This window comes from Astatotilapia calliptera, chromosome 10 (assembly GCF_964374335.1).
Source record: "Astatotilapia calliptera chromosome 10, fAstCal68.1, whole genome shotgun sequence".
NCBI lineage: Eukaryota > Metazoa > Chordata > Actinopteri > Cichliformes > Cichlidae > Astatotilapia > Astatotilapia calliptera.
This window is the reverse complement of record NC_137431.1, coordinates 15,580,411-15,603,786: the sequence shown is the minus strand read 5'-3', so window position 1 is coordinate 15,603,786 and position 23,376 is coordinate 15,580,411. Positions and strand designations below refer to the sequence as shown.

General features: G+C 42.0%; 1 protein-coding gene across 1 annotated transcript; it reads left to right on the top strand.

Moving 5' to 3' along the window:
• Positions 1 to 2,580: 2,580 nt before the first annotated feature.
• pygma (phosphorylase, glycogen, muscle A) lies at positions 2,581 to 17,542 on the top strand. Its single transcript, XM_026182009.2, has 20 exons — positions 2,581 to 2,937; positions 5,022 to 5,123; positions 5,247 to 5,325; positions 5,597 to 5,700; positions 5,915 to 6,046; positions 6,142 to 6,253; positions 6,345 to 6,427; positions 11,605 to 11,748; positions 11,973 to 12,065; positions 12,673 to 12,819; positions 13,555 to 13,718; positions 13,900 to 14,014; positions 14,136 to 14,237; positions 15,195 to 15,342; positions 15,501 to 15,559; positions 15,676 to 15,817; positions 15,896 to 16,103; positions 16,447 to 16,581; positions 16,802 to 16,868; positions 17,000 to 17,542. Exons 1-20 carry the CDS (start codon positions 2,695 to 2,697, stop codon positions 17,147 to 17,149), a joined length of 2,529 nt encoding a protein of 842 aa, XP_026037794.2. The 5' UTR covers positions 2,581 to 2,694; the 3' UTR covers positions 17,150 to 17,542.
• Positions 17,543 to 23,376: the final 5,834 nt, after the last annotated feature.

Genomic DNA, 23,376 nt, shown 5'->3' with positions numbered 1-23,376 from the left:
ACACAAAGGCGCAAGACAGAGATTGCAACTGAAAATGTGGCACATCATTTCGTGTGAAAGCATTCAGGCATATTTATAACCGTGCAAAGAGAGGTTTTCTCTCATTGTCAGCTTAGACTTTTGAAAAATAAGGTGAGAAAACAAAAATCCCCAGGAGTTATTCTAAGCCAAAAAAAGAGACAGACTTAACCCGCGAACAGTGTTCATAAAACATCATTAGAAATGTGCTTTAAGAAATCAGTTCACATCAATAGGTAAACTCTAAATGAGACATATTTTAATATTGCCGTTGCTGATTCCAATTTGCAGAAGTCAGTGTTGCTCTCAGCAGCAGCAGCAGTTACTGTCCATTAGCTGCTTTACTTTAATGTCTGTCAAACATCATGGGCACTTTAATAACTGAGGTTACTCCTGGCCAATCAGAGCATTCATTAAAATCACAGTTAATATTTCCAGTGGAATAAAAATTCAAATGTAAGCTAATTAAATGTTCACATGCCCGATTATTACTTGATGGAGAGATCGTAAATAAGAGCAGAAAGAAGAGTTTATTTATTTATTTATTTTTAAAAAATGCTCACGTTTTGCTGGCACACTTTCTGCAGAATCTGTGCAAAGCAATTGTATTTGTTGTTGAAAATTTGGGCTCTCATCAAAAAGTCAATGCATTCATTGAGTTTAGTCTTGAAATGCTTGATGTACCATTTGACAGAAAAGCCAGTAGACATGCAAGAACATAGTTTGCACATCATTGTGGATAAATCAGGGGCACGCCAGCTTCAATCTGTCATCTGCTATGTGATGTTCTGGGGTCATTTGGCATATAGGAAGATTAAATAGGAAACAGCAAATGTAGACAGCTGTATGTGCTTGTGTGTGCGTGTGTGTTCTAAGAATTCTTCAGTTGATGCACAAACGACCATGAAGCACTGCCAAGCAGCTCAACTACCACCTGCAACTTGATTTCTATTTAGCTGCTGTCTAACTGCTGTTGTGCTTGACAGCAACAACAACACCTTTTTCTTTCTTTCTCTCCACATCTAGTCCAATCAGGCGACAGAGTGGGGAATGGTAAGAAAGACAAGATAATTTAATTTTATTCCCAATACTTTTCCTGTCAACATTCATTCAATGTGCAGCACAATCTGGCACAAGTAGACACTGAAATAAGAGTCACTCTTTCACTAAACAATTTTAGTCCAAAAGCAGAACCCGTCTTTTAACAAGATGATGATAATCACATGGCACCGCATCCCGCTGAGAACAAGCTTTGCAAACACTGCTTTCCCCTCTTAAACTCGACTCCAGCTACTAGTAATATAGCAGTGTTGTCTACTGGCTCTTGCTGACATTAACAGGATACGCCTTTCAAATATCATGGCCTTTGGGACTGGGTCAGGGTTGCTATTTATAGAAGGTCAAGACTTTATGATAGCTTGGCGAGCTGGAGTGATAACTGAAAATAGAGTGGGTTTTAGTTGCTTCACTGCAGCTGATTTTGTGTCTGTTATTGCTTCAGGCTTTGAACAGATGTGACCTACACATACATGCACTGGATTACTGGTTTGTGCTGATAACTGATAATGCAGCTATGTACAGTAGGAGTGAAATGACAGCGTAGAGAGACAATTTTAAACTTTGCAGTAGAGGTTTTTTGGATTGTCAGAGACATACTGCAAGTACCCTGTAACTGCCCTGTACTGCAGTGGCTGACAAATAGTGTCACCCTACAGTGTGATTATTAGCACACTTTGTAGAGCTTTGCTTTCAAAGTGCCACAACAAACCTTTTTTTGTAAAAATATCCTCTGGTAGCCAAACAGTCCTGCAAAATATGGGGAAATTAAGTGAGCTGCTGGAGATATTATCCGTAAGGGGTTCTTAAAATTTTGATGACCCAATGTTTGATTCAGGGGTGCACACATTAAATACTAATACTAGTTTAGTTTTTCTAATGTTTCAGTTCACAGGGTGATGTTTTATTTTGCTGCTCTGATGGCTAGAAAAGAGGAATTAATATGGAAGAGAATATTGCCTTGGTTTTGTTCTTTCTGTGCTGCTATATGATAGTGGGGCAGGAACTGTGGATTCCCAGGATGCTTGAAGGCCGCTTAAGATGACACCAAGGGTCGCCAGTGGCCTGGGAGCTGCACTTTGAGATCCTTGAACATAACACCAGGCTAATACAGCTAGACAATTTAAAATAAAAATAAAACTGGAAAAAATACAATGTAGCAACAGATACAATCCTGAGTTTATGGCAAGTAGAATATTTGTACAGCTTATTTTAAATTATTTGATCAGCTTACCTGGAAAGTTTTAATTTTGTGAGAGTAACCACAGTAAAAACCTCCCTTCACTATATAGTGTAAATGACGTCGACTTGTACAATTCTTTGTTCTGATGCCAGTAACACATAACAGATCCCAAAAGGGACTCTTAGTTATCTGCGACTGACATAACTGTGATGTGACACCCTCTGTCCTCAGCATACGCTCCACCCTTTTACCTTAAACAAGCGATCTGCTCCACCCTCCGCTTAATATTTATAATCGCGCCTTTAAAACTGTGAAGCCAGGGCTGTGGTGTGGGTGCCTGTCTTGCTGTGTGTCTGGGACTGGTGGTGTGTACCTGCTGTCATACTGTTTACATTCTCCCAGTGTCAGAGCCCTGAGCCGCGATCACTTGCGCCACCATGTCTAAACCGTTGTCTGACCACGATAGAAGGAAACAGATTTCAGTGAGAGGCCTTGCCGGCGTCGAAAACGTTTCAGATCTGAAGCAAAACTTCAACAGGCATCTCCACTTTACTCTGGTCAAGGACAGAAATGTGGCAACCAAAAGGGATTACTACTTTGCGCTTGCCAACACGGTGCGCGACCACTTGATTGGCAGGTGGATCAGAACCCAGCAGTACTACTATGAGAAAGACCCTAAAGTAAGTTCTAATAAATCTAGATGTGACAGCCTATCGCCTACAAATCAATTATTAATCTATCTTTTTGATATCTTTTTGGCCATTTGTGTACAAACTTGTATTTTGGGTGGTTATAGAGTAAGAGTGGTATAAGGGAAAGATGAAAGAAATTTGTTTCATTACAATTACTTCGGATCTTACACTGTTTTATGGGATGCCTGTTTCTTCTGCACTGTTTCACATTTTTTAAAGTAAACAGTGGTGTCAAGTACCTGAAGACAATTACTCAGGTTTGTTTCTAGTAAATACCTGTAGAAGGTGTAAGCATATAACACACACACAAACACACAGAAAAAAACAGATTGAAAGAAATTGTTTCCTCTTTTCTTTCACATTAGTTTTACTTTATCTAAATTTTTCAAATTTATCTAATAATCCTTTAAGGAGCTAACTCTGGGCAAAACTACAGCTCCTGTTCCACTCAACCTGCTGCTATGCTGATGCATTAGTCTTATGCATGTGTGTATAATGTCAACATATATCAGTCAAAGGAGCGGCGCTTGTCTATGTAATTAGCTTTCTTCTTTAAACTTTGTCAGCTTGATATCAAATATTATAATGTTGCAATTTTTTAATGGCAAGAAAAAGCAAAATGTGTATTGGTGTAGGGATGTAAATACTTCTTCCTCCACCGAGAGCCAAAGCTTTGTATTCTTCAACTGTACCTTCAGCAGCTTGATATCGGTGTAATGCCAAGTCATGACATTTAAACTTCACTGGGGGTTCTTAGCACTCTGCTGGTATGCTGCAGTGCTTATAGTGTGTTGAAACATGAAACCACCCCAAGACCTTCTGTTCCCTTCCTGTCTGACCATACAGCACATGTGTCATATGAGCAAATGCCTCTGAGGGTGTCTGAGTTCACTTAAAAGCAGTTGGATTGAAGTTGTATCTCAGCAACCCCAGTATTATTAGCCAACAGCTACAGAAAGAGCCTTAGAAGAACAATATGAAGCTGCCGTTACCACAATATTAGCCGCCACACCGCGTTATTGCTCGAAAATGTCACACGAAACTGTCTGTAATTACAATAGAGGGTTCAGATGCAGAGCAAAACTCAGCTCCAATTCAACTTATTAGTGGGGAAAAATGTTTCTTGCGAGATTATTAATAACCCCACTGAATGAAAGAGATTATTTTTCTTTAATAACGTTAAGAAAATTTGCCTGTACGCCATAGCTTACAATGCACGAGTTCAGTTCGCAAATTATCTGCACATGCTGCTCCTCACAATAAGTTTATTGATCGGGCGCTCTAACTCAGAAACCAGCCGAGAGCTTTTTCTGGTGCTCTGCATCGAAAGGTCAAAGGTGAACTTCTTAAAGGTCTTGCAGGAGGGAAGACATGCTAGCTCAAGAGCACGTCTACATCTTTGTGCAAAGATCACGTCCCGAAGAGTTACTATTGCAACTATTTAAACACTAATAATACACATTCATGGAAAAGCAGAGCCAATCAACACAAGAAGATGAAACAAAGATAAGATATGGAACAGAGTCATATATAATTCAGGAGATCCTGTTAGCGCTCTAGTGATACGGCTCTGTCAGATGTATTCATTATTATTTTACACATCCATCTGAACCACTTCTCCTATTACTCTAGACTTGAACTCCACAATGAAAGGTTATCAGCGGACCTTTACAGTGACCTCTACAGGAGTTATTTTTGCCCAAGCCCAAAATGTTGGGGTTACATAATACTTGAAGCAATCTGTCGCCCAGTCTTCTCTCCCCCTGCTTTACCTCCACAGCCTGTGTCCACCCTTCCATGTCAGAGAGAGAGAGAAAAAAAAGCACACAACTAAATGGCAAAGGCTAAACAGAGGCTCAGGTGGCATATTTCTCCGCACTCTGAACCATGAAGCCAATAGATGAGACTCGCAGATTTCTTTGACAGTATGGGGCGGGTGTTAGTGGGACCTTTCCCCGACCCTGATCGCAGAATGTCACTTGAGTATTTCTGCTAGTGTTCATAAGACAGTTTTGACCTGTTTGATTGCTAAATATGATTTTTTTTTTCTCCTTTTCGAATTCACAATGCAGCGTGTGTACTACATCTCCCTCGAGTTCTACATGGGTCGCACTCTGCAGAACACCATGGTGAACCTCGGACTGGAGAATGCCTGTGACGAGGCCATGTACCAGGTGAGACAAACACGCTTATTTTAATCCTCTTTTAACTGTGAAATTGCTGCTTTCAAATACTGTAACAGAGAGGGAGCATCCCCGAGTCACTGGTTTGCTGTTGTATGCGTTTGTCTCCTTCAGTTGGGTCTGGAAATGGAGGAGCTGGAGGACATGGAGGAAGATGCAGGTTTGGGCAATGGTGGCCTGGGTCGCCTTGCAGGTGAGCATCTTTTCATGCTTTGTATTAAATAAATTCAAAAGGAATTTTTTTTTTTTATCCCTGTTGGATGACCAAAATACTGCATTTTTCTTTCTTTCTTTCTTTCTTTCTTTCTTTCTTTCTTTCTTTCTTTCTTTCTTTCTTTCTTTCTTTCTTTCTTTCTTTCTTTCTTTCTTTCTTTCTTTCTTTCTTTCTTTCTTTCTTTCTTTCTTTCTTTCCAAGAGCTGTGATATTATTGAACCTGTTATCATGTCCTGCCTTTGGTTTTCAGCCTGTTTCCTGGACTCCATGGCTTCACTGGGCCTGGCTGCCTATGGTTATGGTATCCGCTATGAATTTGGTATCTTCAATCAGAAAATTGTCAATGGCTGGCAGGTTAGAAGATTAAACTTCACATTCCTTTCAGTGAGAGAAAACAGCTGCTGTTGCTTTCCTTTTAAGTAACACCAGCTTTGTTTTTAAATCACCCTGCTGGAGGAGTCTCCTTTTCATTATCATGACCTGACATCCCTTTATACCTGGCTCAGCTCAGAAGCCACCCGCTAATGAGCAGTTTTCTGCCTCAATACAAATGTGTGGCTTTACCCAGGTCGAGGAGGCCGATGACTGGCTGCGCTACGGCAACCCTTGGGAAAAAGCACGTCCTGAGTACATGCGCCCAGTTCACTTTTATGGCAGGACCGAGCATCACCCCGATGGCGTCAAATGGGTTGATACTCAGGTGAATGTGTGGAACAAAGCAAATTAAACTGAAAGATATTTCTTTGATGATCTACGGTTTTAAATAACTCGCTCTTCATGTTATGGTATTGACAGGTAGTGCTGGCTCTGCCTTATGACACCCCTATCCCAGGCTACAGAAACAACATTGTCAACACCATGAGGCTGTGGTCTGCAAAGGCACCGTGCGAGTTTAACCTGAAAGACTGTATGTATCCTGGCAGAGAGCACGTATTTTCAAAAATACATCTGTCAAATAAGAATTAGCATCAACTTAAATAATTGCTTTTTCCTTATAGTTAATGTCGGTGGCTACATTCAGGCTGTTTTGGACAGAAACCTGGCTGAGAACATCTCCCGTGTTCTGTATCCCAATGATAATGTAAGAAAATGTGGCTCTATTACCATTTAATCCACCAGCACTGCACTCATAGCCCGAGCATACAGATATTAACTTGAATTAGAGGAACTAGAAGAATGTGAATATCAAAGGGATCTGTGTGTGACTGGTTAGACCTTATCTTAGCTCAGCTGGGAGATGGACTTCCATAATTTGGACCACACCTAATGTCCTTTGTGCTCAGCTAGAGCCGATGTGTATTCTCCCAGCTTCCTCTGAAGCTCGGTTTCAAATCTGACAAAAGATCTGACCAACATGTGCCGACTCCTCAAAGGCTCCAGCAGGAGGATTTAGGAGATAACCATCTAGCGTGAGTTATAGCTCACGCCAAGTGTGGTAATTTATGTCTTTGCATTTGAGAACAGAAAGTGTGGTGTAACTCATGATGTAGTGTTACACTGCTGTTCAATCAAGTTTGCTCTAGTAATATCGGGATATTATAATAGTAGGGTGATCATTTATTAAATTTAGTCAAAAATGAAAGCTGAGGTTGTTTCAAAACACTGAAAGCTAATGTTTCCAGTTTCTTCAGTATATGAAATTGCAAACTGAAGACTAAATTTTTGCTAGTTTTAATCCCTTTATATAATTCCTTAAGTTGCTTTAATCAGCCTTAAAATGTCTTTGCAAATCCTCTCTGTTTGGCAAATCAAAACAGCAAATACACAGTATTCTCTTAACTCTTCCAAAAACATATTCATAGCCTCCAACACATTGGCTTTTACCTCTACTTCTTATTTATTTATTTATTTTTTTTTTCTTGGCCTGTCCCGTTTGGCTCTTTTGCCATCAGAATTGTTGTCTAAAGGCAAAGAAAGATGCCCAACGGATTTACTTTACCAAACTGACCATCCCAGCCTTGCCATAATGGTCCATTTGATTCACCTTTTATTGTTTATTTTATTTTCACTTACTGAATACGGGACAGACTTGACTGGGGGAAAGAAGGGGAGAAAGAAAGAGGGAAAGAGAAACAGCTGAGAAGAGGGACGGGGGAGAAGGGCAAAAGACAAAAACCAACAGAACGGGCAGAGAAAAAAAATGCATATATCAATCACCTGGATCACCTGCTGAGAAAGAAAAAAGAAAGCAAGCAGAAGAGAACAAGAGTAATAGAATAAACAACATCACAATGATATATGGGAATATGACAGTAAATACTAAATGTTAAACATTATTGTGCAGCACATAAGATCAACAGAACACAGTGTGCTTTGAGGTAGGAGCCAAAAAGGGTGTAGTTTGTGGGTGTGATCACCCGTGTGTACACCTGTGAGCATGGACGCGCTTGTTTTTTGTTTTTTTAAAAGGTTCCTTCATGTAATAATCTGCTAGAGGGTGTGGGGGGGCCACAGCCCCGTCCTCCAGGGCGTGAAGCAGGTGTGGAGGAGATCAAAACTCCAGACATCCAGAGGCCCCCAGAACACAAGAGACCAAGGAAGACCAACAGAGGGGCAGCCGCGCCACTGTCCCGGAAAGAGCTGAGGAGAGTCCCAGATGAGGACTCACTCAGCAGCCGCGGAGCAGAAGCCAGGGGGGGTTGCAGTGACGCGCCCGTGAGCTCCGCCGGCAGCCAGCTGCACCTGAGTGACCGAGCCCCAGGCCGAGAGGCCGGGGGCACCCCACCTCCGAAGTGGCCCGAGCGAGCCCCAGGCTCCAGGCCCCGATAAGCGGCCGCCAAGGAGTGAGCCGGTGTGTACCTGGACGCCCATCCCCGGACACAAAGAACCACCAACGCACCGATGTCTGAGGGGGTCCGCCACTGGCAGGGGAAGTGGTGGTAGGGGGAGATAGGCCTCCAAACCTTGGAGGGCCTGAGATGTCCCCAGAGAGGTGGCGCCTGACACCCAACCTGACATATAGACACAGAAATACAGGCACACACAGATACAAACATCCATTCCCACCCTCATGCTCTCATATGCACTTACTCCACACTCAACCAACGTGGAGACAGACATAAAGAGACATTGTACACACGATCACACTCCCCAAGCGTACTCTACAAACCGGGTCTAGGTGCCCCCGCCCCTGGAGGGGGGAACTGCACCCAGACCCAGGTGGTGTTTCCCTTTTCCCTGCGGTGGGGGGAGGCAGACCGCCCCGACTCCGCAGCAGCAGGAAGGCTCCACACTCCAGACCGCAGTCGGACGGCCAACTCCTCCTCCTAGTCCTAGCCCCCCCCCGCTCCAGCAGGTCGCAGAGAATGGGGGTGAGAGAAGACTCCAAACCTCCCTCCACCCGCTCATTGTAATGTTGATGCATGTGTGTTCTAAGGTGTAATTAAAACCCAGGAGGGCATGGAGCTACCTGCCAGAGAGCAGCAGGTAAGCGCATGGTCCCTCCTGCTAGCCCTCAATGTCTACGTGTATTTAAAATTGAGAGGTGGGCAACGATGCCAGGGGTGGGGTGTACACCCTGATGGTACTTTGGACTCCGTGTATCGTGCCCACCCCCAAGATCCTATATGTATGTGTAATGAGAGTGTGAGTAATGTGAATGTCTAAGTTGTGGGATAAAATTGAGGCAGAGGCAGCCAGAAGGGGACAGGGGGGGGGGGGGGGTAGCCTCCTCTGCACCCTGGTGACATACCCCTACTCCAAGGCCCTGCATGTGTGGGTGGTTGTGGTGGAGCGGGAAGAGGGAGGCAGCTGGAGATGGGGAGGGAAGGAAGGGAGGGGCAAGTGACCCCTCCCTGGGGCCAGCTCCCCCGCTGACCCCAGTAGGCACCCCCATACTCCGCGACCCGCCAGGGAAAGGGGGCCCAGGCCCATCCAGACCGGGCCCAGTGCAGCAGCGCCGCCCGGCCCCACAGAGCCCGGGACAGTCCACCCAACCCCACCTCAGAGAAAACTGCACCCACCCCACCATCCACTCATCTTCCAGACTACATAAGACAATAAACACCCAGGCTGAGATCTTCCTCCACCTCTCCTGTATCTCCCCCTCCTGCAGAGAGAGTTCCTGAAGAGAAGAAAGCTCCTGCAAGATGTGACAATCTCCCCCACCAGTTGAAGAGCCCCCCAGGTGGCTCGACGCACCGGCGGCACCCTGCTCCAGGGCTGGGCCCCCATGCACCCACCCGCCCACAACCCCGGCAACACACCAACCAGGACCCAAGCCCCCGAGGCCCGGTCCGGGTCCCAGCCCAGAGACGGAGCGCCCCCAGAACCTCACGCCTATCCCGGACCCACCCAGGGGCAGCCAGGCTACCAGGTCAGTAACCCACGTCCGTCAGCACAGACCCTCCCCTAGCCCCGCTGCACGCAGCCGCGAGGAAACAGTCACCTGAGAGCCAACAGAGCCCCTAACCGGACATGACCGCTACCCCGGGTTGAGCCCCCCAAGGAAGATGCCTCCGGGGAACCCCCCGACGCCCTAAGCCTGTCCCTACCCCCACACCAATCACAACAGTGAAGGCGGGACCAAACTATGACCCCCCACCCCCACTAGGTGATGGAGCTGATCAAAGGAGCCCAGAGCAATTGATCTGATGTGGTGGCAGAGGCTGTATCAAGACTAATGTAATCTAATAGATAATTTCTATATTGGTTAGAATTAAGATTATTTTTATTTTTCCAGTTCATGAGGACTGTTTTCTTGGCTATGCATAGGGCAGTGAAAACCATATGGGCGATATTCTTTTCTGTAGTGACATTATCTAAGCTGCCCAACAAACACACTAAGGGGGAAGTTGGAATGTTACATTTCAGACACTTCGATAAGTCTTCACATATCTCGCGCCAAAACTTCTGAACTGGTGGACAGAACCAAAGAGCGTGGATATAATTGTCCGGTGAATTGGTTTGACAGTGTGAGCAGTTGTTGGTAGACGTAAAGCCCATCTTGAACATCCGATGACCTGTATAGTGCACTCTATGTAATATTTTGTATTGAATTAATTGAAGACTGGGATTTCTAATTAGATGAAAGGTTTTTAAGCAAATCTGAGACCAGAAGTTTAGGTCTAAGTTAACTGATAAATCCGCTTCCCATTTTGCAATAGGAAGTGATATTGATTCATCTGTTTTAGAAAGCATTCTGTATATTTTGGATAGTAATTTGGGGGGTTTAAGAGTAAGAAATTGAACCACACTTGGTGGTGTTTGTAGTTCAACTTGACCCGGTTTAAATTTCTTTTTTACTATGGATTTAATTTGTTGATATTCTAAAAATCTTTTCTTGTTGATCCCATATTGTGTAACTAGTCCGTCAAATGAAATAAATTCTGTTCCTTCTAGTATATGTTCTAAATATTTGATTCCTTTATCACTCCAATCTGAAAAGTTTATCATATTATTGTTTTGTAATATGTCAGGGTTGTTCCAGATAGGTGTACGTTTGCATGGGATTAATGAAGACGCCGTCAATTTTAGAAACTCCCACCATGCTGTCAGAGAAGAGCTGATGTTGATGCTTTTAAAGCATTCATGTCGTTGGATGTTTGAGCTGATAAATGGTAGATCTGAGATCTCTAGATTATTGCAGAGTGCTTGTTCTACATCTAGCCAAGGTTCATCTAAGAGGGTGTGTTTTAGCCATCCTGAGATAAACTGAAGCCTGTTGGCTAAGAAGTAGTGCTGAAAGTTAGGCAGTTCTAGTCCTCCTTTATCCTTGGTCTTTTGTAGTGTTTTTAAGCTTATACGTGGGGGTTTATTTTTCCAAAGGAATTTGGACATACATGAATCTAGAGATCTGAACCAATCTTGTGGCGGTTTAGTTGGGATCATTGAGAATAAATAATTTATTTTTGGTAAGACCATCATTTTTATAGCGGCATGAATTTGGTATCTTTGAGGGATGAAAAGTGTGAAATTTATGTCTTTTGCATATTCAAGGGAGATCTGATTTAAACACTGATTAGCTGCACAGTGGACAAATGCAAATGCACGCTTATACACATGTAGTACACTTTGCCAGTATATTCTTAATGGGTGTTAGCATAATGTCTCTGCTTAAGAGATTAGACATAGATCTATTAAAGCTTCACTAAATCTTTTCTCACAAGTCTAATATGTAATTGTGATATTAAAATATTTTAGTGGTCCACGAAAAAAAGCAGCCGCTGATATACAAAAGGCTATGCTTAATGAATAATAAAAGAAAATTCATCTTTGACTGCAGAACAGAAAAAGACAAATATGTGTCTTTACCCGCAGTTCTTTGAAGGAAAGGAGCTCCGTCTGAAGCAGGAATACTTTGTGGTGTCTGCCACCCTGCAAGACATCATCCGCCGTTTCAAGGTCTCTAAGTTTGGCTCCAGGGAGATTGCTCGCACAGACTTCAGCAAACTGCCTGACAAGGTGAAGTGAAAAACTCAACAAAATAGTTTCTGTCAAAAATGAAAAGATTTCCTCATGATGTTCTCCCTGGGTCTTCATTAAATTGCCTCTGTCAGTTTTTTGAACAGGTTGCAGGTGGGTTTTATTGTACCTTAGGAGAATAGTTGAAAAGAATAGTATCTACAAAGCGCTCTGTGACCCATTCAAACTCGGTTTTGACTTTCTTTAATGTTTTGCATATTCAGGTTGCCATCCAGCTGAATGACACTCACCCAGCCATGGCTATTCCTGAGCTGATGAGGGTTCTTGTTGATGAAGAGAAGCTGAACTGGGAAACGGTGAGTAGCAGATTAATACGACCCCTAAAAGGGTCTTAAAAGGTTATGTGTGCTTTATGTTGATTTGCTGCTTTAAATGATCACAGTGAGGTCAGTTTGTTGCACAGTATAACAGTAACAGAATAATGACACATCTGGCTTTAAATTGGTGCGAACATTTCCCAGTAGGCCTCACTTTCTGTGTGCTACCAGGCTAAAGGTTTGAATGCACAACCAAAGCAAGCTGACCCGTTTGTTTTTGCCAGTAGTTTTCTCCAGGCAGTTGAAATGGTTGACACTAGTATAACTGGAGTAAATGTGGACACTCTACCAAGCAAAAGAAACAGAGTTCAGCTGCTGGAAGGGCGAACAAAACAAAAAGTGAACTACAGATGAGAGAGTTCAGAAGCAACTGCTGATCTATTAGGTCACAAAAAAGGAGAAGCGACCTGTTCTTTCAGCAAGAAGGTGGAGTTAAAAACTTACCTACTGTCACCGCAGTGTTTGACGCTTGATGTCTGTCATTACCTTGATGATGATGACAATGGAGGGATGCAGGGTGGATATCAGCTCAGAATTTATTTATTTTTCTGTTCACTAAACCTAATGTCCTGCTGCTGATGGTGAGGCCTGGGACATCTGTGTGAGAACCTGTGCCTACACCAATCACACGGTTCTCCCTGAAGCTCTGGAGCGCTGGCCAGTCGAACTGTTTGCTCATCTGCTGCCCCGTCATCTGGAAATAGTCTATGAGATCAACCGCCGCCACCTGGAGGTTAGTTCTGCACATTGCAGCATGTCATAATCTGGGGTGTGCTGGATGCATAGGCCCCTATGGCTCCTAATTACTATATATAGCACAGGAAGGACATATTGACGTTGTCCTGTGGCTCAATGTAAATATAGTTAATGTTATAATTAATGATTTTAATCTGCTTCATAGGTAAGATAAGTTAAGAAAGATATTAACCTTCTAGCATAAATACAGCATGAAACTGAAAAACCTGAAAGGTAAAGAAGCAGAAAAAACAAAATACTTATTCTTACTTTTTTAATAATATTGTTCCATCGTGGATTTTAGATTGCTACTGTGGAACGAGACAACAGGAAACCTTATTAAAATGCAAGGACAGACTTCAAAGATTGGCAGGAGAACCAAAATGCTGTAATGTAAAAGTCAAAGGACAAAATGGTCCTGATGGGCTTTTAATTGCAACATCTGTCAGAATAGACTCCCACATTCTTCGTGAACAGAGAGAGACTTGTTTCTGACATAAAGTGGTGGGCAGGTTTTTATGAGCTGTTGCTCAACCAGATAACACACTGACTTTCATCTACTTAAATCCTGACTGAAACTGTCCTACTGGTGGTCTGGTATAATTTTAGAATAGCTGTATTGACCCTACAGTGACAAGTGTGACAAGTAAAATCATATTCAGCAAATGAAATAAAGAAATATAACCTCTGACTTAGTTTATTTTTGCTTCTCGTGCACCTTTGAATTTTGCAGAGAGTTGCTGCTAAGTACCCCGGCGATGTGGATCGCCTTCGCCGCATGTCCCTCATTGAAGAAGGCGGACAGAAGAGGATTAACATGGCCCATCTGTGCATTGTGGGCTCCCATGCCGTCAACGGCGTGGCTCAGATCCACTCGGACATCCTCAAAGCTACAGTGTACGTCTCTAAACAAAAACTGATCATCCTTTGTAGTGGTAAATCATAATCAACGTCGCACACAGATGCACGAGTGTGTGTAGTAAGTGTATTGCTATCTGTTTCATAAATCCCCATCCTCTGTCATTTCAAGGACTGCACATCATCTGTGTGTTCTGATATATGCTATGCTCTCCCGCAGCTTCAAGGACTTCTATGAAATGGAGCCACATAAGTTCCAAAACAAGACCAACGGCATTACTCCTCGCCGCTGGCTGGTTATGTGCAACCCCGGGCTTGCCGAGGTCATTGCCGAGGTTAGCAGTGTTTCAAATATACAAGGGACACAGTGCTTAAATTTAGGTTATACTTAACAAAGGACAATGATCAGTCAATTTATTTACTCATTTATTTTTTCACTTATCTTTTTCTCATTAGAGAATTGGGGAGGACTTCATTCGTGACCTTGACCAGCTTAGGAACCTCATCAAGTTTGTGAATGATGAGGCTTTCATTCGTGATATTGCCAAAGTGAAACAGGCAAGTAATGTGTTATTTTGTCTAATATGTATCCAGCATTATGCTCAAAAAGATACAAGAATGCTTGTGAATGTTTATAATTGTGTCTGAAGATGACAGGATGTCGAAGTCCTGCAGAGAAGCGGCACATATATTTCACATTAAGCAACCTGTGCCTGTTTTCAGAGTGCACACACAAACTGTTCTGTAAAATATCTGATGAAATATCGTTTTTTTCCAGAGACCCAACCTGCTGACCTATTTGTTCCTCTAAGATCAGTGTCAAAGCCTGCATTAACAGTTAATAACTGCAGCATCTACACCGTAGCCAGCACATATTGTGGTTTACCACTTCAGTCTGGGAAAAATGCCATTTTATGAATACTTCGCAAGCCTAGATGGCTGTTGTCCTTGGGGCTTTCAGAGTACATTTCTGCACATGAACAGTAATAGCATCAGGATAGAGGTGGGCCCTGACTGTCAGTTGGGCATGAGTCAGTGGGCTTACCTCAAGGCCTTAGGCACATTGGTCCATGGCTTCTGACACATGCGATATTCAACACGTGACACTCGCCTTGTGTTTGAGCTCACAACACTGGACCACTGGACTGTGACCTTGGTTCATTTAGTTGCATAACAAAGACAATATTTTACAGCAAACAGTTACAGACAGAGGAAGGTGTTCTGGGAAGCAAGCACTGACTCGGTTAATGAAGAAATTCCAGAGATCCACCTCTCATCTCTGACACGTGACAGTCATGTAGCTCTTTTCTGTCTCTGCAACTGACAAGCAAATAAAATGAATACATCATTAGCCCTGAAACCTCCCCAAGGCAGACAGTAGTATACGCATATGGCCAAAAAGGCATTCCTGACAGTCACAATTGTGCTTTTCTTTTCTCATGTTCTTGGGTTACCATACTTTGACTATGACTTGTTTTCTTTTTTTGGAGTAAAATAAATGTTTTGATCACGTAGGAAAACAAAATGAAATTCGCTGTGCACCTGGAAGAGCACTACAAGGTGAAGATCAACCCCAACTCCATGTTTGACGTTCAAGTCAAGAGAATCCATGAATACAAGAGACAGCTGCTCAACTGCCTGCACATCATCACTTATTACAACCGTAAGGATGCATTTAAAAGCCTCTGCCATTTTCATTTGATTTGATATTTTCTCAAATCCAAATAACATGTTGCTCCAGATCTTTACCGACTGTGTGTCAGAGCCTACAAAAAGGATTTTGCTGCTCGCCTCAGTTTTGTCTCTTTATATCTCCACCAGGCATCAAGAAGGATCCCAACAAGCAGTGGACCCCAAGAACTATCATGATTGGAGGAAAGGTTTGTATTTTAATTTAACAGCTATTAGCTTTAAATTTATGTCACATTTCAGCACCATTCGATACGAAGTGTTAAGGCTATTTAATGTCGTGTCTCTAACTGTGGCTCTCTTGCAGGCTGCTCCTGGATACCACACTGCAAAAATGATTATCCGCCTGATCACGGCTATCGGTGAGGTGGTCAACAATGATCCTGTCGTTGGAGACCGTCTGAAAGTAATCTTTTTGGAGAACTACAGAGTAACACTGGCAGAAAAAGGTAATTACCAAATCACTGCAAATGTTTATTAATATTTATTCTAAAATTTCTCAAACCCCTACTTCTGCTCTTTCCCAGGCATCCCTGCTGCTGACCTGTCAGAGCAGATCTCTACAGCTGGAACTGAGGCCTCTGGCACTGGCAACATGAAGTTCATGCTGAATGGCGCCCTGACCATTGGCACCATGGACGGGGCCAACGTGGAGATGGCAGAGGAGGCCGGTGAAGAAAACCTATTTATCTTCGGCATGAGGGTGGACGATGTCGAGGCCCTTGAAAAGAGAGGGTAAGGAGAGAACATTTATTACTCCTAGCCTCATATTGTCTTTGTAATTTCGATAACTACTGTACGTAATATATTGCCATATCTGTCAGACAAACAAAAGATCAACTATCAAGATTTTCTGATATTAAAACGAGTGTACACATGCTCTGACAATCCAAACAGAGACTCAAATGTTATGTCCACACAAACTGAGATTTTCCACACGAAAAAGGTGTGGCCTTGGGCTCATATTTTTTATAGGCCCTATTTGCTTTTTCCTTGTGAATGATTCAGTTACTACGGCGACAACCTGGGCCTTCTGTGTTTCTGAATGTGTTTGTTATTTATTTTCTTTCCTGCTTAGATACCACGCCGAAGAGTACTACAACCGTCTGCCTGAGCTGAAACAGGCTATTGACCAGATTGCTGGAGGCTTCTTTAGCCCAAAGCAGCCTGACCTGTTTAAAGAAATTGTCAACATGCTGATGCATCATGACAGGTAGAGACACATCTAACATTAGATGCCTGAGGCTCAGACCTGCATGCACACATACAAATATTGTGTATGAACTTGCTGAACATCCTGGTGTTGCTGCATGCAAAGCAATATTCAGTGCACATGTTCATTCACACATATGCATTTATTCATATGCAACAGGTGAACTTTGTTATTAGCCTGTTATGTTATCATTTGGTTAATGGCATTATTCTCTGCATAGGTTTAAGGTCTTTGCTGACTATGAAGACTACATTAAATGCCAAGAGAAAGTCAATGCTCTTTATAAGGTAGGAATTAAATGCAAAAGCTGGGAAAAAATGCTTCTTATGTATTCATAGTATGATATAGATAGTTGTCTCATTCACAGTGTAAAAGTCAAGTTATTCTTGGCTTATCAATCATTTTTATTCTCCCCTAGAATCCCAAGGAATGGACCAAGAAGGTGATCTACAACATTGCTGGGTGTGGCAAGTTCTCCAGTGACCGCACCATTGCCCAGTATGCTCGTGAGATCTGGGGCGTGGAGCCCACGCTTGAGAAAATCCCCGCCCCCGATGACAAACACTAAAATGTCTACATGACAGCCAACACCGCAGTTTCCCTTGTTGGTTCAACTGTCTTCAGAACTCACACGGAAGATACTGTATGTCTTGCAAAAGTCCCCCACAAACCTTTGTCCACAGCCATTAATCAGTGTCACATATAAGCTCAAGTTTACATTTTTCATACCTGCATATTCGCAGCATCCAGGTTACAGGCTAGTGAAGTAAATCCATTGCAGCTGTCATCAGTGAAGCAGAAACTGCTGTTTAGCTGCTGGAAAAAGGACAAAAGAGATTTTTGTTGGGGCTTGTAGAATTAACCGTGGTATCTTTGTATTCCGAAATATAAAGTCTTGTATTTCCATTTCAGACCCATTCTGAATAAAAAACAAAAACTGTCTTAAAAGCCATAAATAAAATCTGACTTATTTATTTAGCTGTTTCAGGCATGATTCATAATTGTAAAATACAGAATAAACATGCACGTACATTTAGCCGCAAATTCAACTTAGAGTGAGTTGGTGAAAAAAGGCATCTATGGACTTTACCTTGACCTGCACAAACAGTTATCGTCAGAATTGCGACTCGACAAAAATCCCAGAATCTGTGTTGATGGACAGTGAATGCACCAGCTGTACGCCGGAAAATAAAAACTTCAGCTCATCCAATCATAACAACAACATAAACAACAAAAAGGAAATGATGATATGCCTCCAGTCTATAGTCATGCCATCACTACAATTTTACAGCTTAAAGTGACAGCTGTGATTGTACACTTTGAGGTGCTAAAAGGAAAGGGAGTATAATTGTGTTTATGAGAGTGAATGGGGAGGAAAAAGTCTGATTAATAACAACGGCATCCACTGAAAAACACAAGGGACAGAAGTGTAATTAGATACTTGTGAATAATAGTGCACGCTCAATCTTCCACAAGGCCTACATGTCTAATATGTAATTTGAACACTGACGTGAGCGCAGATACGCACATCTATGTGTGTTGTTTGCTCTCTGGGTTTAGAGACTGCGCAAATTCAAGCCTCAAACAAACAACTCAGCACCATTTTCTTATGTAAAAGTAACGGAAGTTTTACTACTCATGTAGGTGTTGCACCAATTATTTGTAGTTTTTATTTCAGGCCGGGCGACCGTGGCTCAGGGGGTTGGGAAGCGTATCTGTAACCGGAAGGTCACCGGTTCGATCCCTGGGCTCTCTGTCCTGTTCGTTGTGTCCTTGGGGAAAGACACTTTACCCTACCGCCTACTGGTGTTGGCCAGAGGGGCAGCTGTGGCTACAACCGTAGCTTGCCTCCACCAGCGTGTGAATGCGAGAGTGAATGGTATTGTAAAGCGCTTTGGGTGCCTTGAAAAGCGCTATATAAATCCAATCCGTTTGAACTATTCAAATTCATGATGGGAGTGTGTTCGCAACGGCTCTGTTTACTGGATGGAGTCCAACAGGTTTCTTGTATGTAGGTTAAACCAACTAATGATAGCAATGTAGCACACAGATGCAATTAGACAAAAAAAAAAAAAAGAGAGGGATCAGAGCGCCTGATAAGCCCAAGGTCCCGAGCCCCAGGCTAGACAATACCAGCACGAGACCCACAGGCACTATATCAGTGAGGACAGCACTCTGGTGATAGGATGCAGTTAGAGGCTGTAAATTATCAACGCAAGCTGTTATCATGCGCTTTTACTGACGATACTTGTTGTAGTGAATAAATCCATTCACAGCCTTTATTCCAAAACAATGAATCAAAGCATCATCATTAAAAATGGCAGCTCTTCAGCGACTGTTTCTGAGAAACCTTTGGCTGCTTTTTTAGATTATGTTAACAATTTCGCTGCACATAAACGCTGAGACTGCGTTAAAGTGTGAATGTCAGCTTGACATCCTGGCTGACAAACCTAGATCTATCAGCCAAGTGCATAAATAAAAGGGTAATACAGCATCTACCAAATGGCACAGGTGTTTAGGCACAGATGTCTTTCCAGGTGTGATGTTTTGGAATGAATTTTCCAAACCTGACAAGAAAAAAAGAAATTGGACCTTGAAAAACCCAAATCCTGCCTTCCTCAAATATGTCCAGTGAAACTGAGTGACTTCATTTTATTCTTATAGCACAAAGATACATGGACACGAGAGAATGCAAAGATTCTGCAACTGTGCAGCATGTGTTTCTAATAAACTGACGCTGCTTTAAAATTATAGCTCTGACACAAAGACACCTCATTTTGTTAAATGCCGGTTGCCTCGCTTCTCAGGTCTCCTTACCTCTACTGCTTGCAGCTCAGGAAGCAAGATGTGAGTGGAGTATTCTGTTTGTGTGTGTGTGTGTTTTCAGGATGTGGCGTACACCTGCTGCCAATTCACTTGATTACATGAGACTAATCCACCAATCAAGCTCCTGCTCTTGACTCAGTTGTTCAGTTTGTCAATATGGTATCAACACTGCGTCCAAGTTGTAGTTCTATAATGTTGTCGCTTTGTTGTCTGACCTCCTAAGAGTCTTTGTTAGTTCCTGTGCATCAAATCCTTTGTCTGGTACCAGAGCTTCACATCATCAGCTACCACGCCTGCCTGTCCATCTCTCTTATTCACATCCACCAGCTGAATCCAAACACTGCCAGCTGCAACTCTGAGCAGTTAACTCCTACCCATTGTTATCACTGGAGTTCTACAATAAATCTGCTGTGACTGTTCATTCTGCCTGTTTTTGGGTTTGTTACATTCAGTCCCTCAGTTCTTAAAAATTTTACAGATACATCTCCAAATCTAATTTGTCTCATCACATACGGACATGCTACAGGGGTAGGCTTATCTTTCACTGAGCGATCAAGGTTACAAAAAGCAGAAATTAACATAAGACATTGTTATTGAACCAAGTGATATATAATACTCAAAAAAATTAAAAGAAAACTTTTTAATCAGAGTATAGCATCAGTCATTAAACTTCTAGGATGTTGGTCTGTTCAGGAAACAGGCAGAGGGAGTTGTTAATCAGTTTCAGCTGCTTTGTTATTATTTTTTTCAGTAGTTTTGCATTTGGCTAGGGTCAGTGCAACTGCTTGTAGCATGCGATGACACCTGGACCAGAGCATCAATATGTGCCATTGTCAGAAGGTTTACTGTATCTACCAGCACAAAATGAGGTGCATGGAGGAGATTCCAGGGAACAGACAGTTACTCTAGGAGAGCTGGACAGGGCCATAGAAGATCCTTAACCTATCAGCAGGACCGTATCTGATTGTTCGTGCAAGGAAGAACAGGATGAGCCAGAGCTGCGAAAGGACCTCCAGCAGGCCACTGATGTGAATGTCTCAGACCAAACAATCACAAACAGACTTTGTGAGGGTGGCCTGAGAGCACAAAATCCTCTATTGTGCCCTGTGCTCACTGCCCAACACCATGGAGCCCAACTGGCATTTGCCTTAATATACCACAATTGGCAGGTCCACCAATGACGACCTGTGCTTTTCACAGATGAGAGCAGGTTCATGTGGCGAGAATATGCACACATTGCCTGGGCAGCTGCACAGGCATGTTTTTCACTGGGTGAAATGCAGTTACCCCATAAAATTCAATCTGTTACAGTGAAGAATACAAACATAAATGGGCCTTGTGAACTCATTATAGTATTTATAAATGAAAAGAAAGAACAGCCCCCCACCCACCCTCCCACCCCCAGTACTATCAGGGTTACTGTTGAGGTTGAGTTTTACTGTAATATGGTTTTATGGTGAGTATGGATGCTCTTTTCTTGGCGTACCTTGTAAAACTGATCTTATATGACATATACGTTAGCAGAACTATATCTACACTGATCAGCATGAAAAGAAATCTCTCTGCATTAAACAGCAAACATTGAATATTATCTCAACCAATCACTGGGTGGCCAGAAATGAACATGAAAAACTACAGCATAGGAGGCTAAAGCAACAAGAAGCTGGGTAAAACAAATTGTTGCAGAAAAAGTGTAGGAACCAGGCAAGAACAGCTTCTGATAGTAAAGACTAAAACTAAACTTCAGAAGAAGTGGTCAGAGTGATTACTGCAGTTCATTAAAGATACACAGATTGTCAGTGGGAAAAGACAAAGACAGTTTGTGTAACTTATGTTCTATTTAATGTTGAAACGGTTCGTGGGGTCAGACTTCTGTTAAACTGTTTTTATAATCTTTGTACTGGTACTTAACTGAAAGTTAAAGTGTTACGTATCCACTTATGTTTAACAGGTTTTAACTGAGGAAGAGGTAAACATTGAGAAGATGCACATGTTTTGTCACATTTTACTGATGTAATAAATTTGATAAATCCCTAACCTTTAGAGCTTGTCTATCTTTTTAGCAAGTGCATATCATAAAATACACCATCTTCAGAAAACCACAAAAGAAACCTTTTCTTCACTGTTCAAATGGCAATTTCCTGTTTTTTCAGACTTTGTGGATTTAGTCCCCCGTGATCTGTAATTTGATGACACATCTGCAGTTTTTTTGCACGTTGTTAGCTTTCTACCTCTGATTACTTTTTGATTACTTTTACTACTTTATTTGATTGCATTTTTTAATCTGGCAATTAAAGAATTAAAACCTGCGATAGATGTTTCATTCAGGCTGTATCTGTCTCTCCAGGTGTGAGGTTTGAGCATTTCAATACTGAAAGTTTTTTCATTGCTTGTAAGTAAACCCTACAACTCGATTTTATCAGGATAAACTGAAATAAAGATGGTGTTGCTGTTGTATTTTTCTTTCTCTTGATTACTGTATCCGTTGATGATGACTCCTTACTTTGTTTCTCCTCTGAACTGTCATGAAAATGTATGCGTAGGTCTGTGTGCCACTTTAATTGCAATCATCAGGTTATCCCCTCATCTTCCATGAAGTGACCAGAGCAAATTTTTCATTTGTTCTCCGCTGCTGCAAATCGGGGTGTCATTTCTATTGGTCTAAAATTAGTTACTGCAGCTGTTATTTTTTATTATAATAATATATATATATATATTTATTTATAGTTGTTATTTTTACAATTTATATTAAAAAGCTTACTATTATTATTACCTATAATGCACTTTGCCTATTTTCTGTCATAAATCCAGTGGATGAACTAAATGACTGCACCAAAACCCAGTGAAGGATAAATGGATCATTTATAAAGGATTATTTGGAGCTGTGAATCACGCAACGCTACTGTAGTAGAGTCCAAGAATAAAAATGCGGAGCTGGAAATGAGCATAATAGGTCCTCTTTAAGCTGGAATCCAGCTCCATTTGAAATTCCCAACGTCTTTGTGAACCTGAGCAGAGAAAGGTAAATATGGGTGACTGTATGCTGCAGAGGCTTTGAGGCTGACACGCACACCTCTCGAGTCTCAACATGTTATTGCGCTGACCTCTGTTTCAAAGTGTCCTTCCAGTTGGCAGGTCTGAAACCAAGATGAAAGTGAATTAATTAAACTGAGCCCTGCATTAAAGAACCAACTCAGCAAGTGACACTGATGTCACAGTGATCTCTGGGTCAGAGCCATAGTTGACAGTTTGGCATTCAGAGTGATATTTAGTTCATTTCCCTATGAATGCATATTAATATTGTTATCCATATTAATTTTTTCATTTGTTTTTCTAGGGTCGCATCTAGCTGACATTTGGCACACATGCATCCATGCTGCTTTAATGGATCCCCACATCTGTGTGTGGGCCATGAGACTGATATAGCTTGTGGGTTTGGAAGCGAATCCTTTGCAGAAGTGGCTTCAAATGATACATATATACATATATGTATTTGCAACCCCAATTGCAAAACATTTGGGACTCTATGTAAAATGTAAAACAAAAACAAGGATGTAGGGATTTGCAAATGTCGTAAATCTATACTGTATTCAGAGAGCATAGAAAAAAAGGACATAAAAATATTTAAATGTACACATTTTACTGTTTCATAAGAAATATTAGCTCATTTTGAATTTGATGGTGGTGACGTCTTAGAAAAGTTGTAACACGAGCAACAAAAGGCTGCAAAAATAAGTGAGGAAAAATAACAGATCAGTGACATTATTGGGTATAAAGTAGCATCTTAAAGAGACCAACTATTAGAGAAACAAAGATGGGCAGAGGTTCTGCAATCTGCATAAAATTGCATCTACAGTTGTGGAGCATGTTCCAAATAATGTTCCTATGTGTTTAATTATGTATGCTTTAAATATCTAAGCATCTACAGTGAATAAAATAATCAAAAAAGTCAGGGAATTTGGAGAAATT

Excerpts from the sequence above, each read along its gene's own strand:
- pygma (XM_026182009.2), top strand. The coding sequence starts at position 2,695 with ATGTCTAAACCGTTGTCTGACCACGATAGAAGGAAACAGATTTCAGTG. Across the intron at positions 5,124-5,246 it reads GTGACGAGGCCATGTACCAG|TTGGGTCTGGAAATGGAGGA; the intron begins GTGAGACAAACA and ends TGTCTCCTTCAG. Across the intron at positions 16,582-16,801 it reads ATGCTGATGCATCATGACAG|GTTTAAGGTCTTTGCTGACT; the intron begins GTAGAGACACAT and ends TTCTCTGCATAG.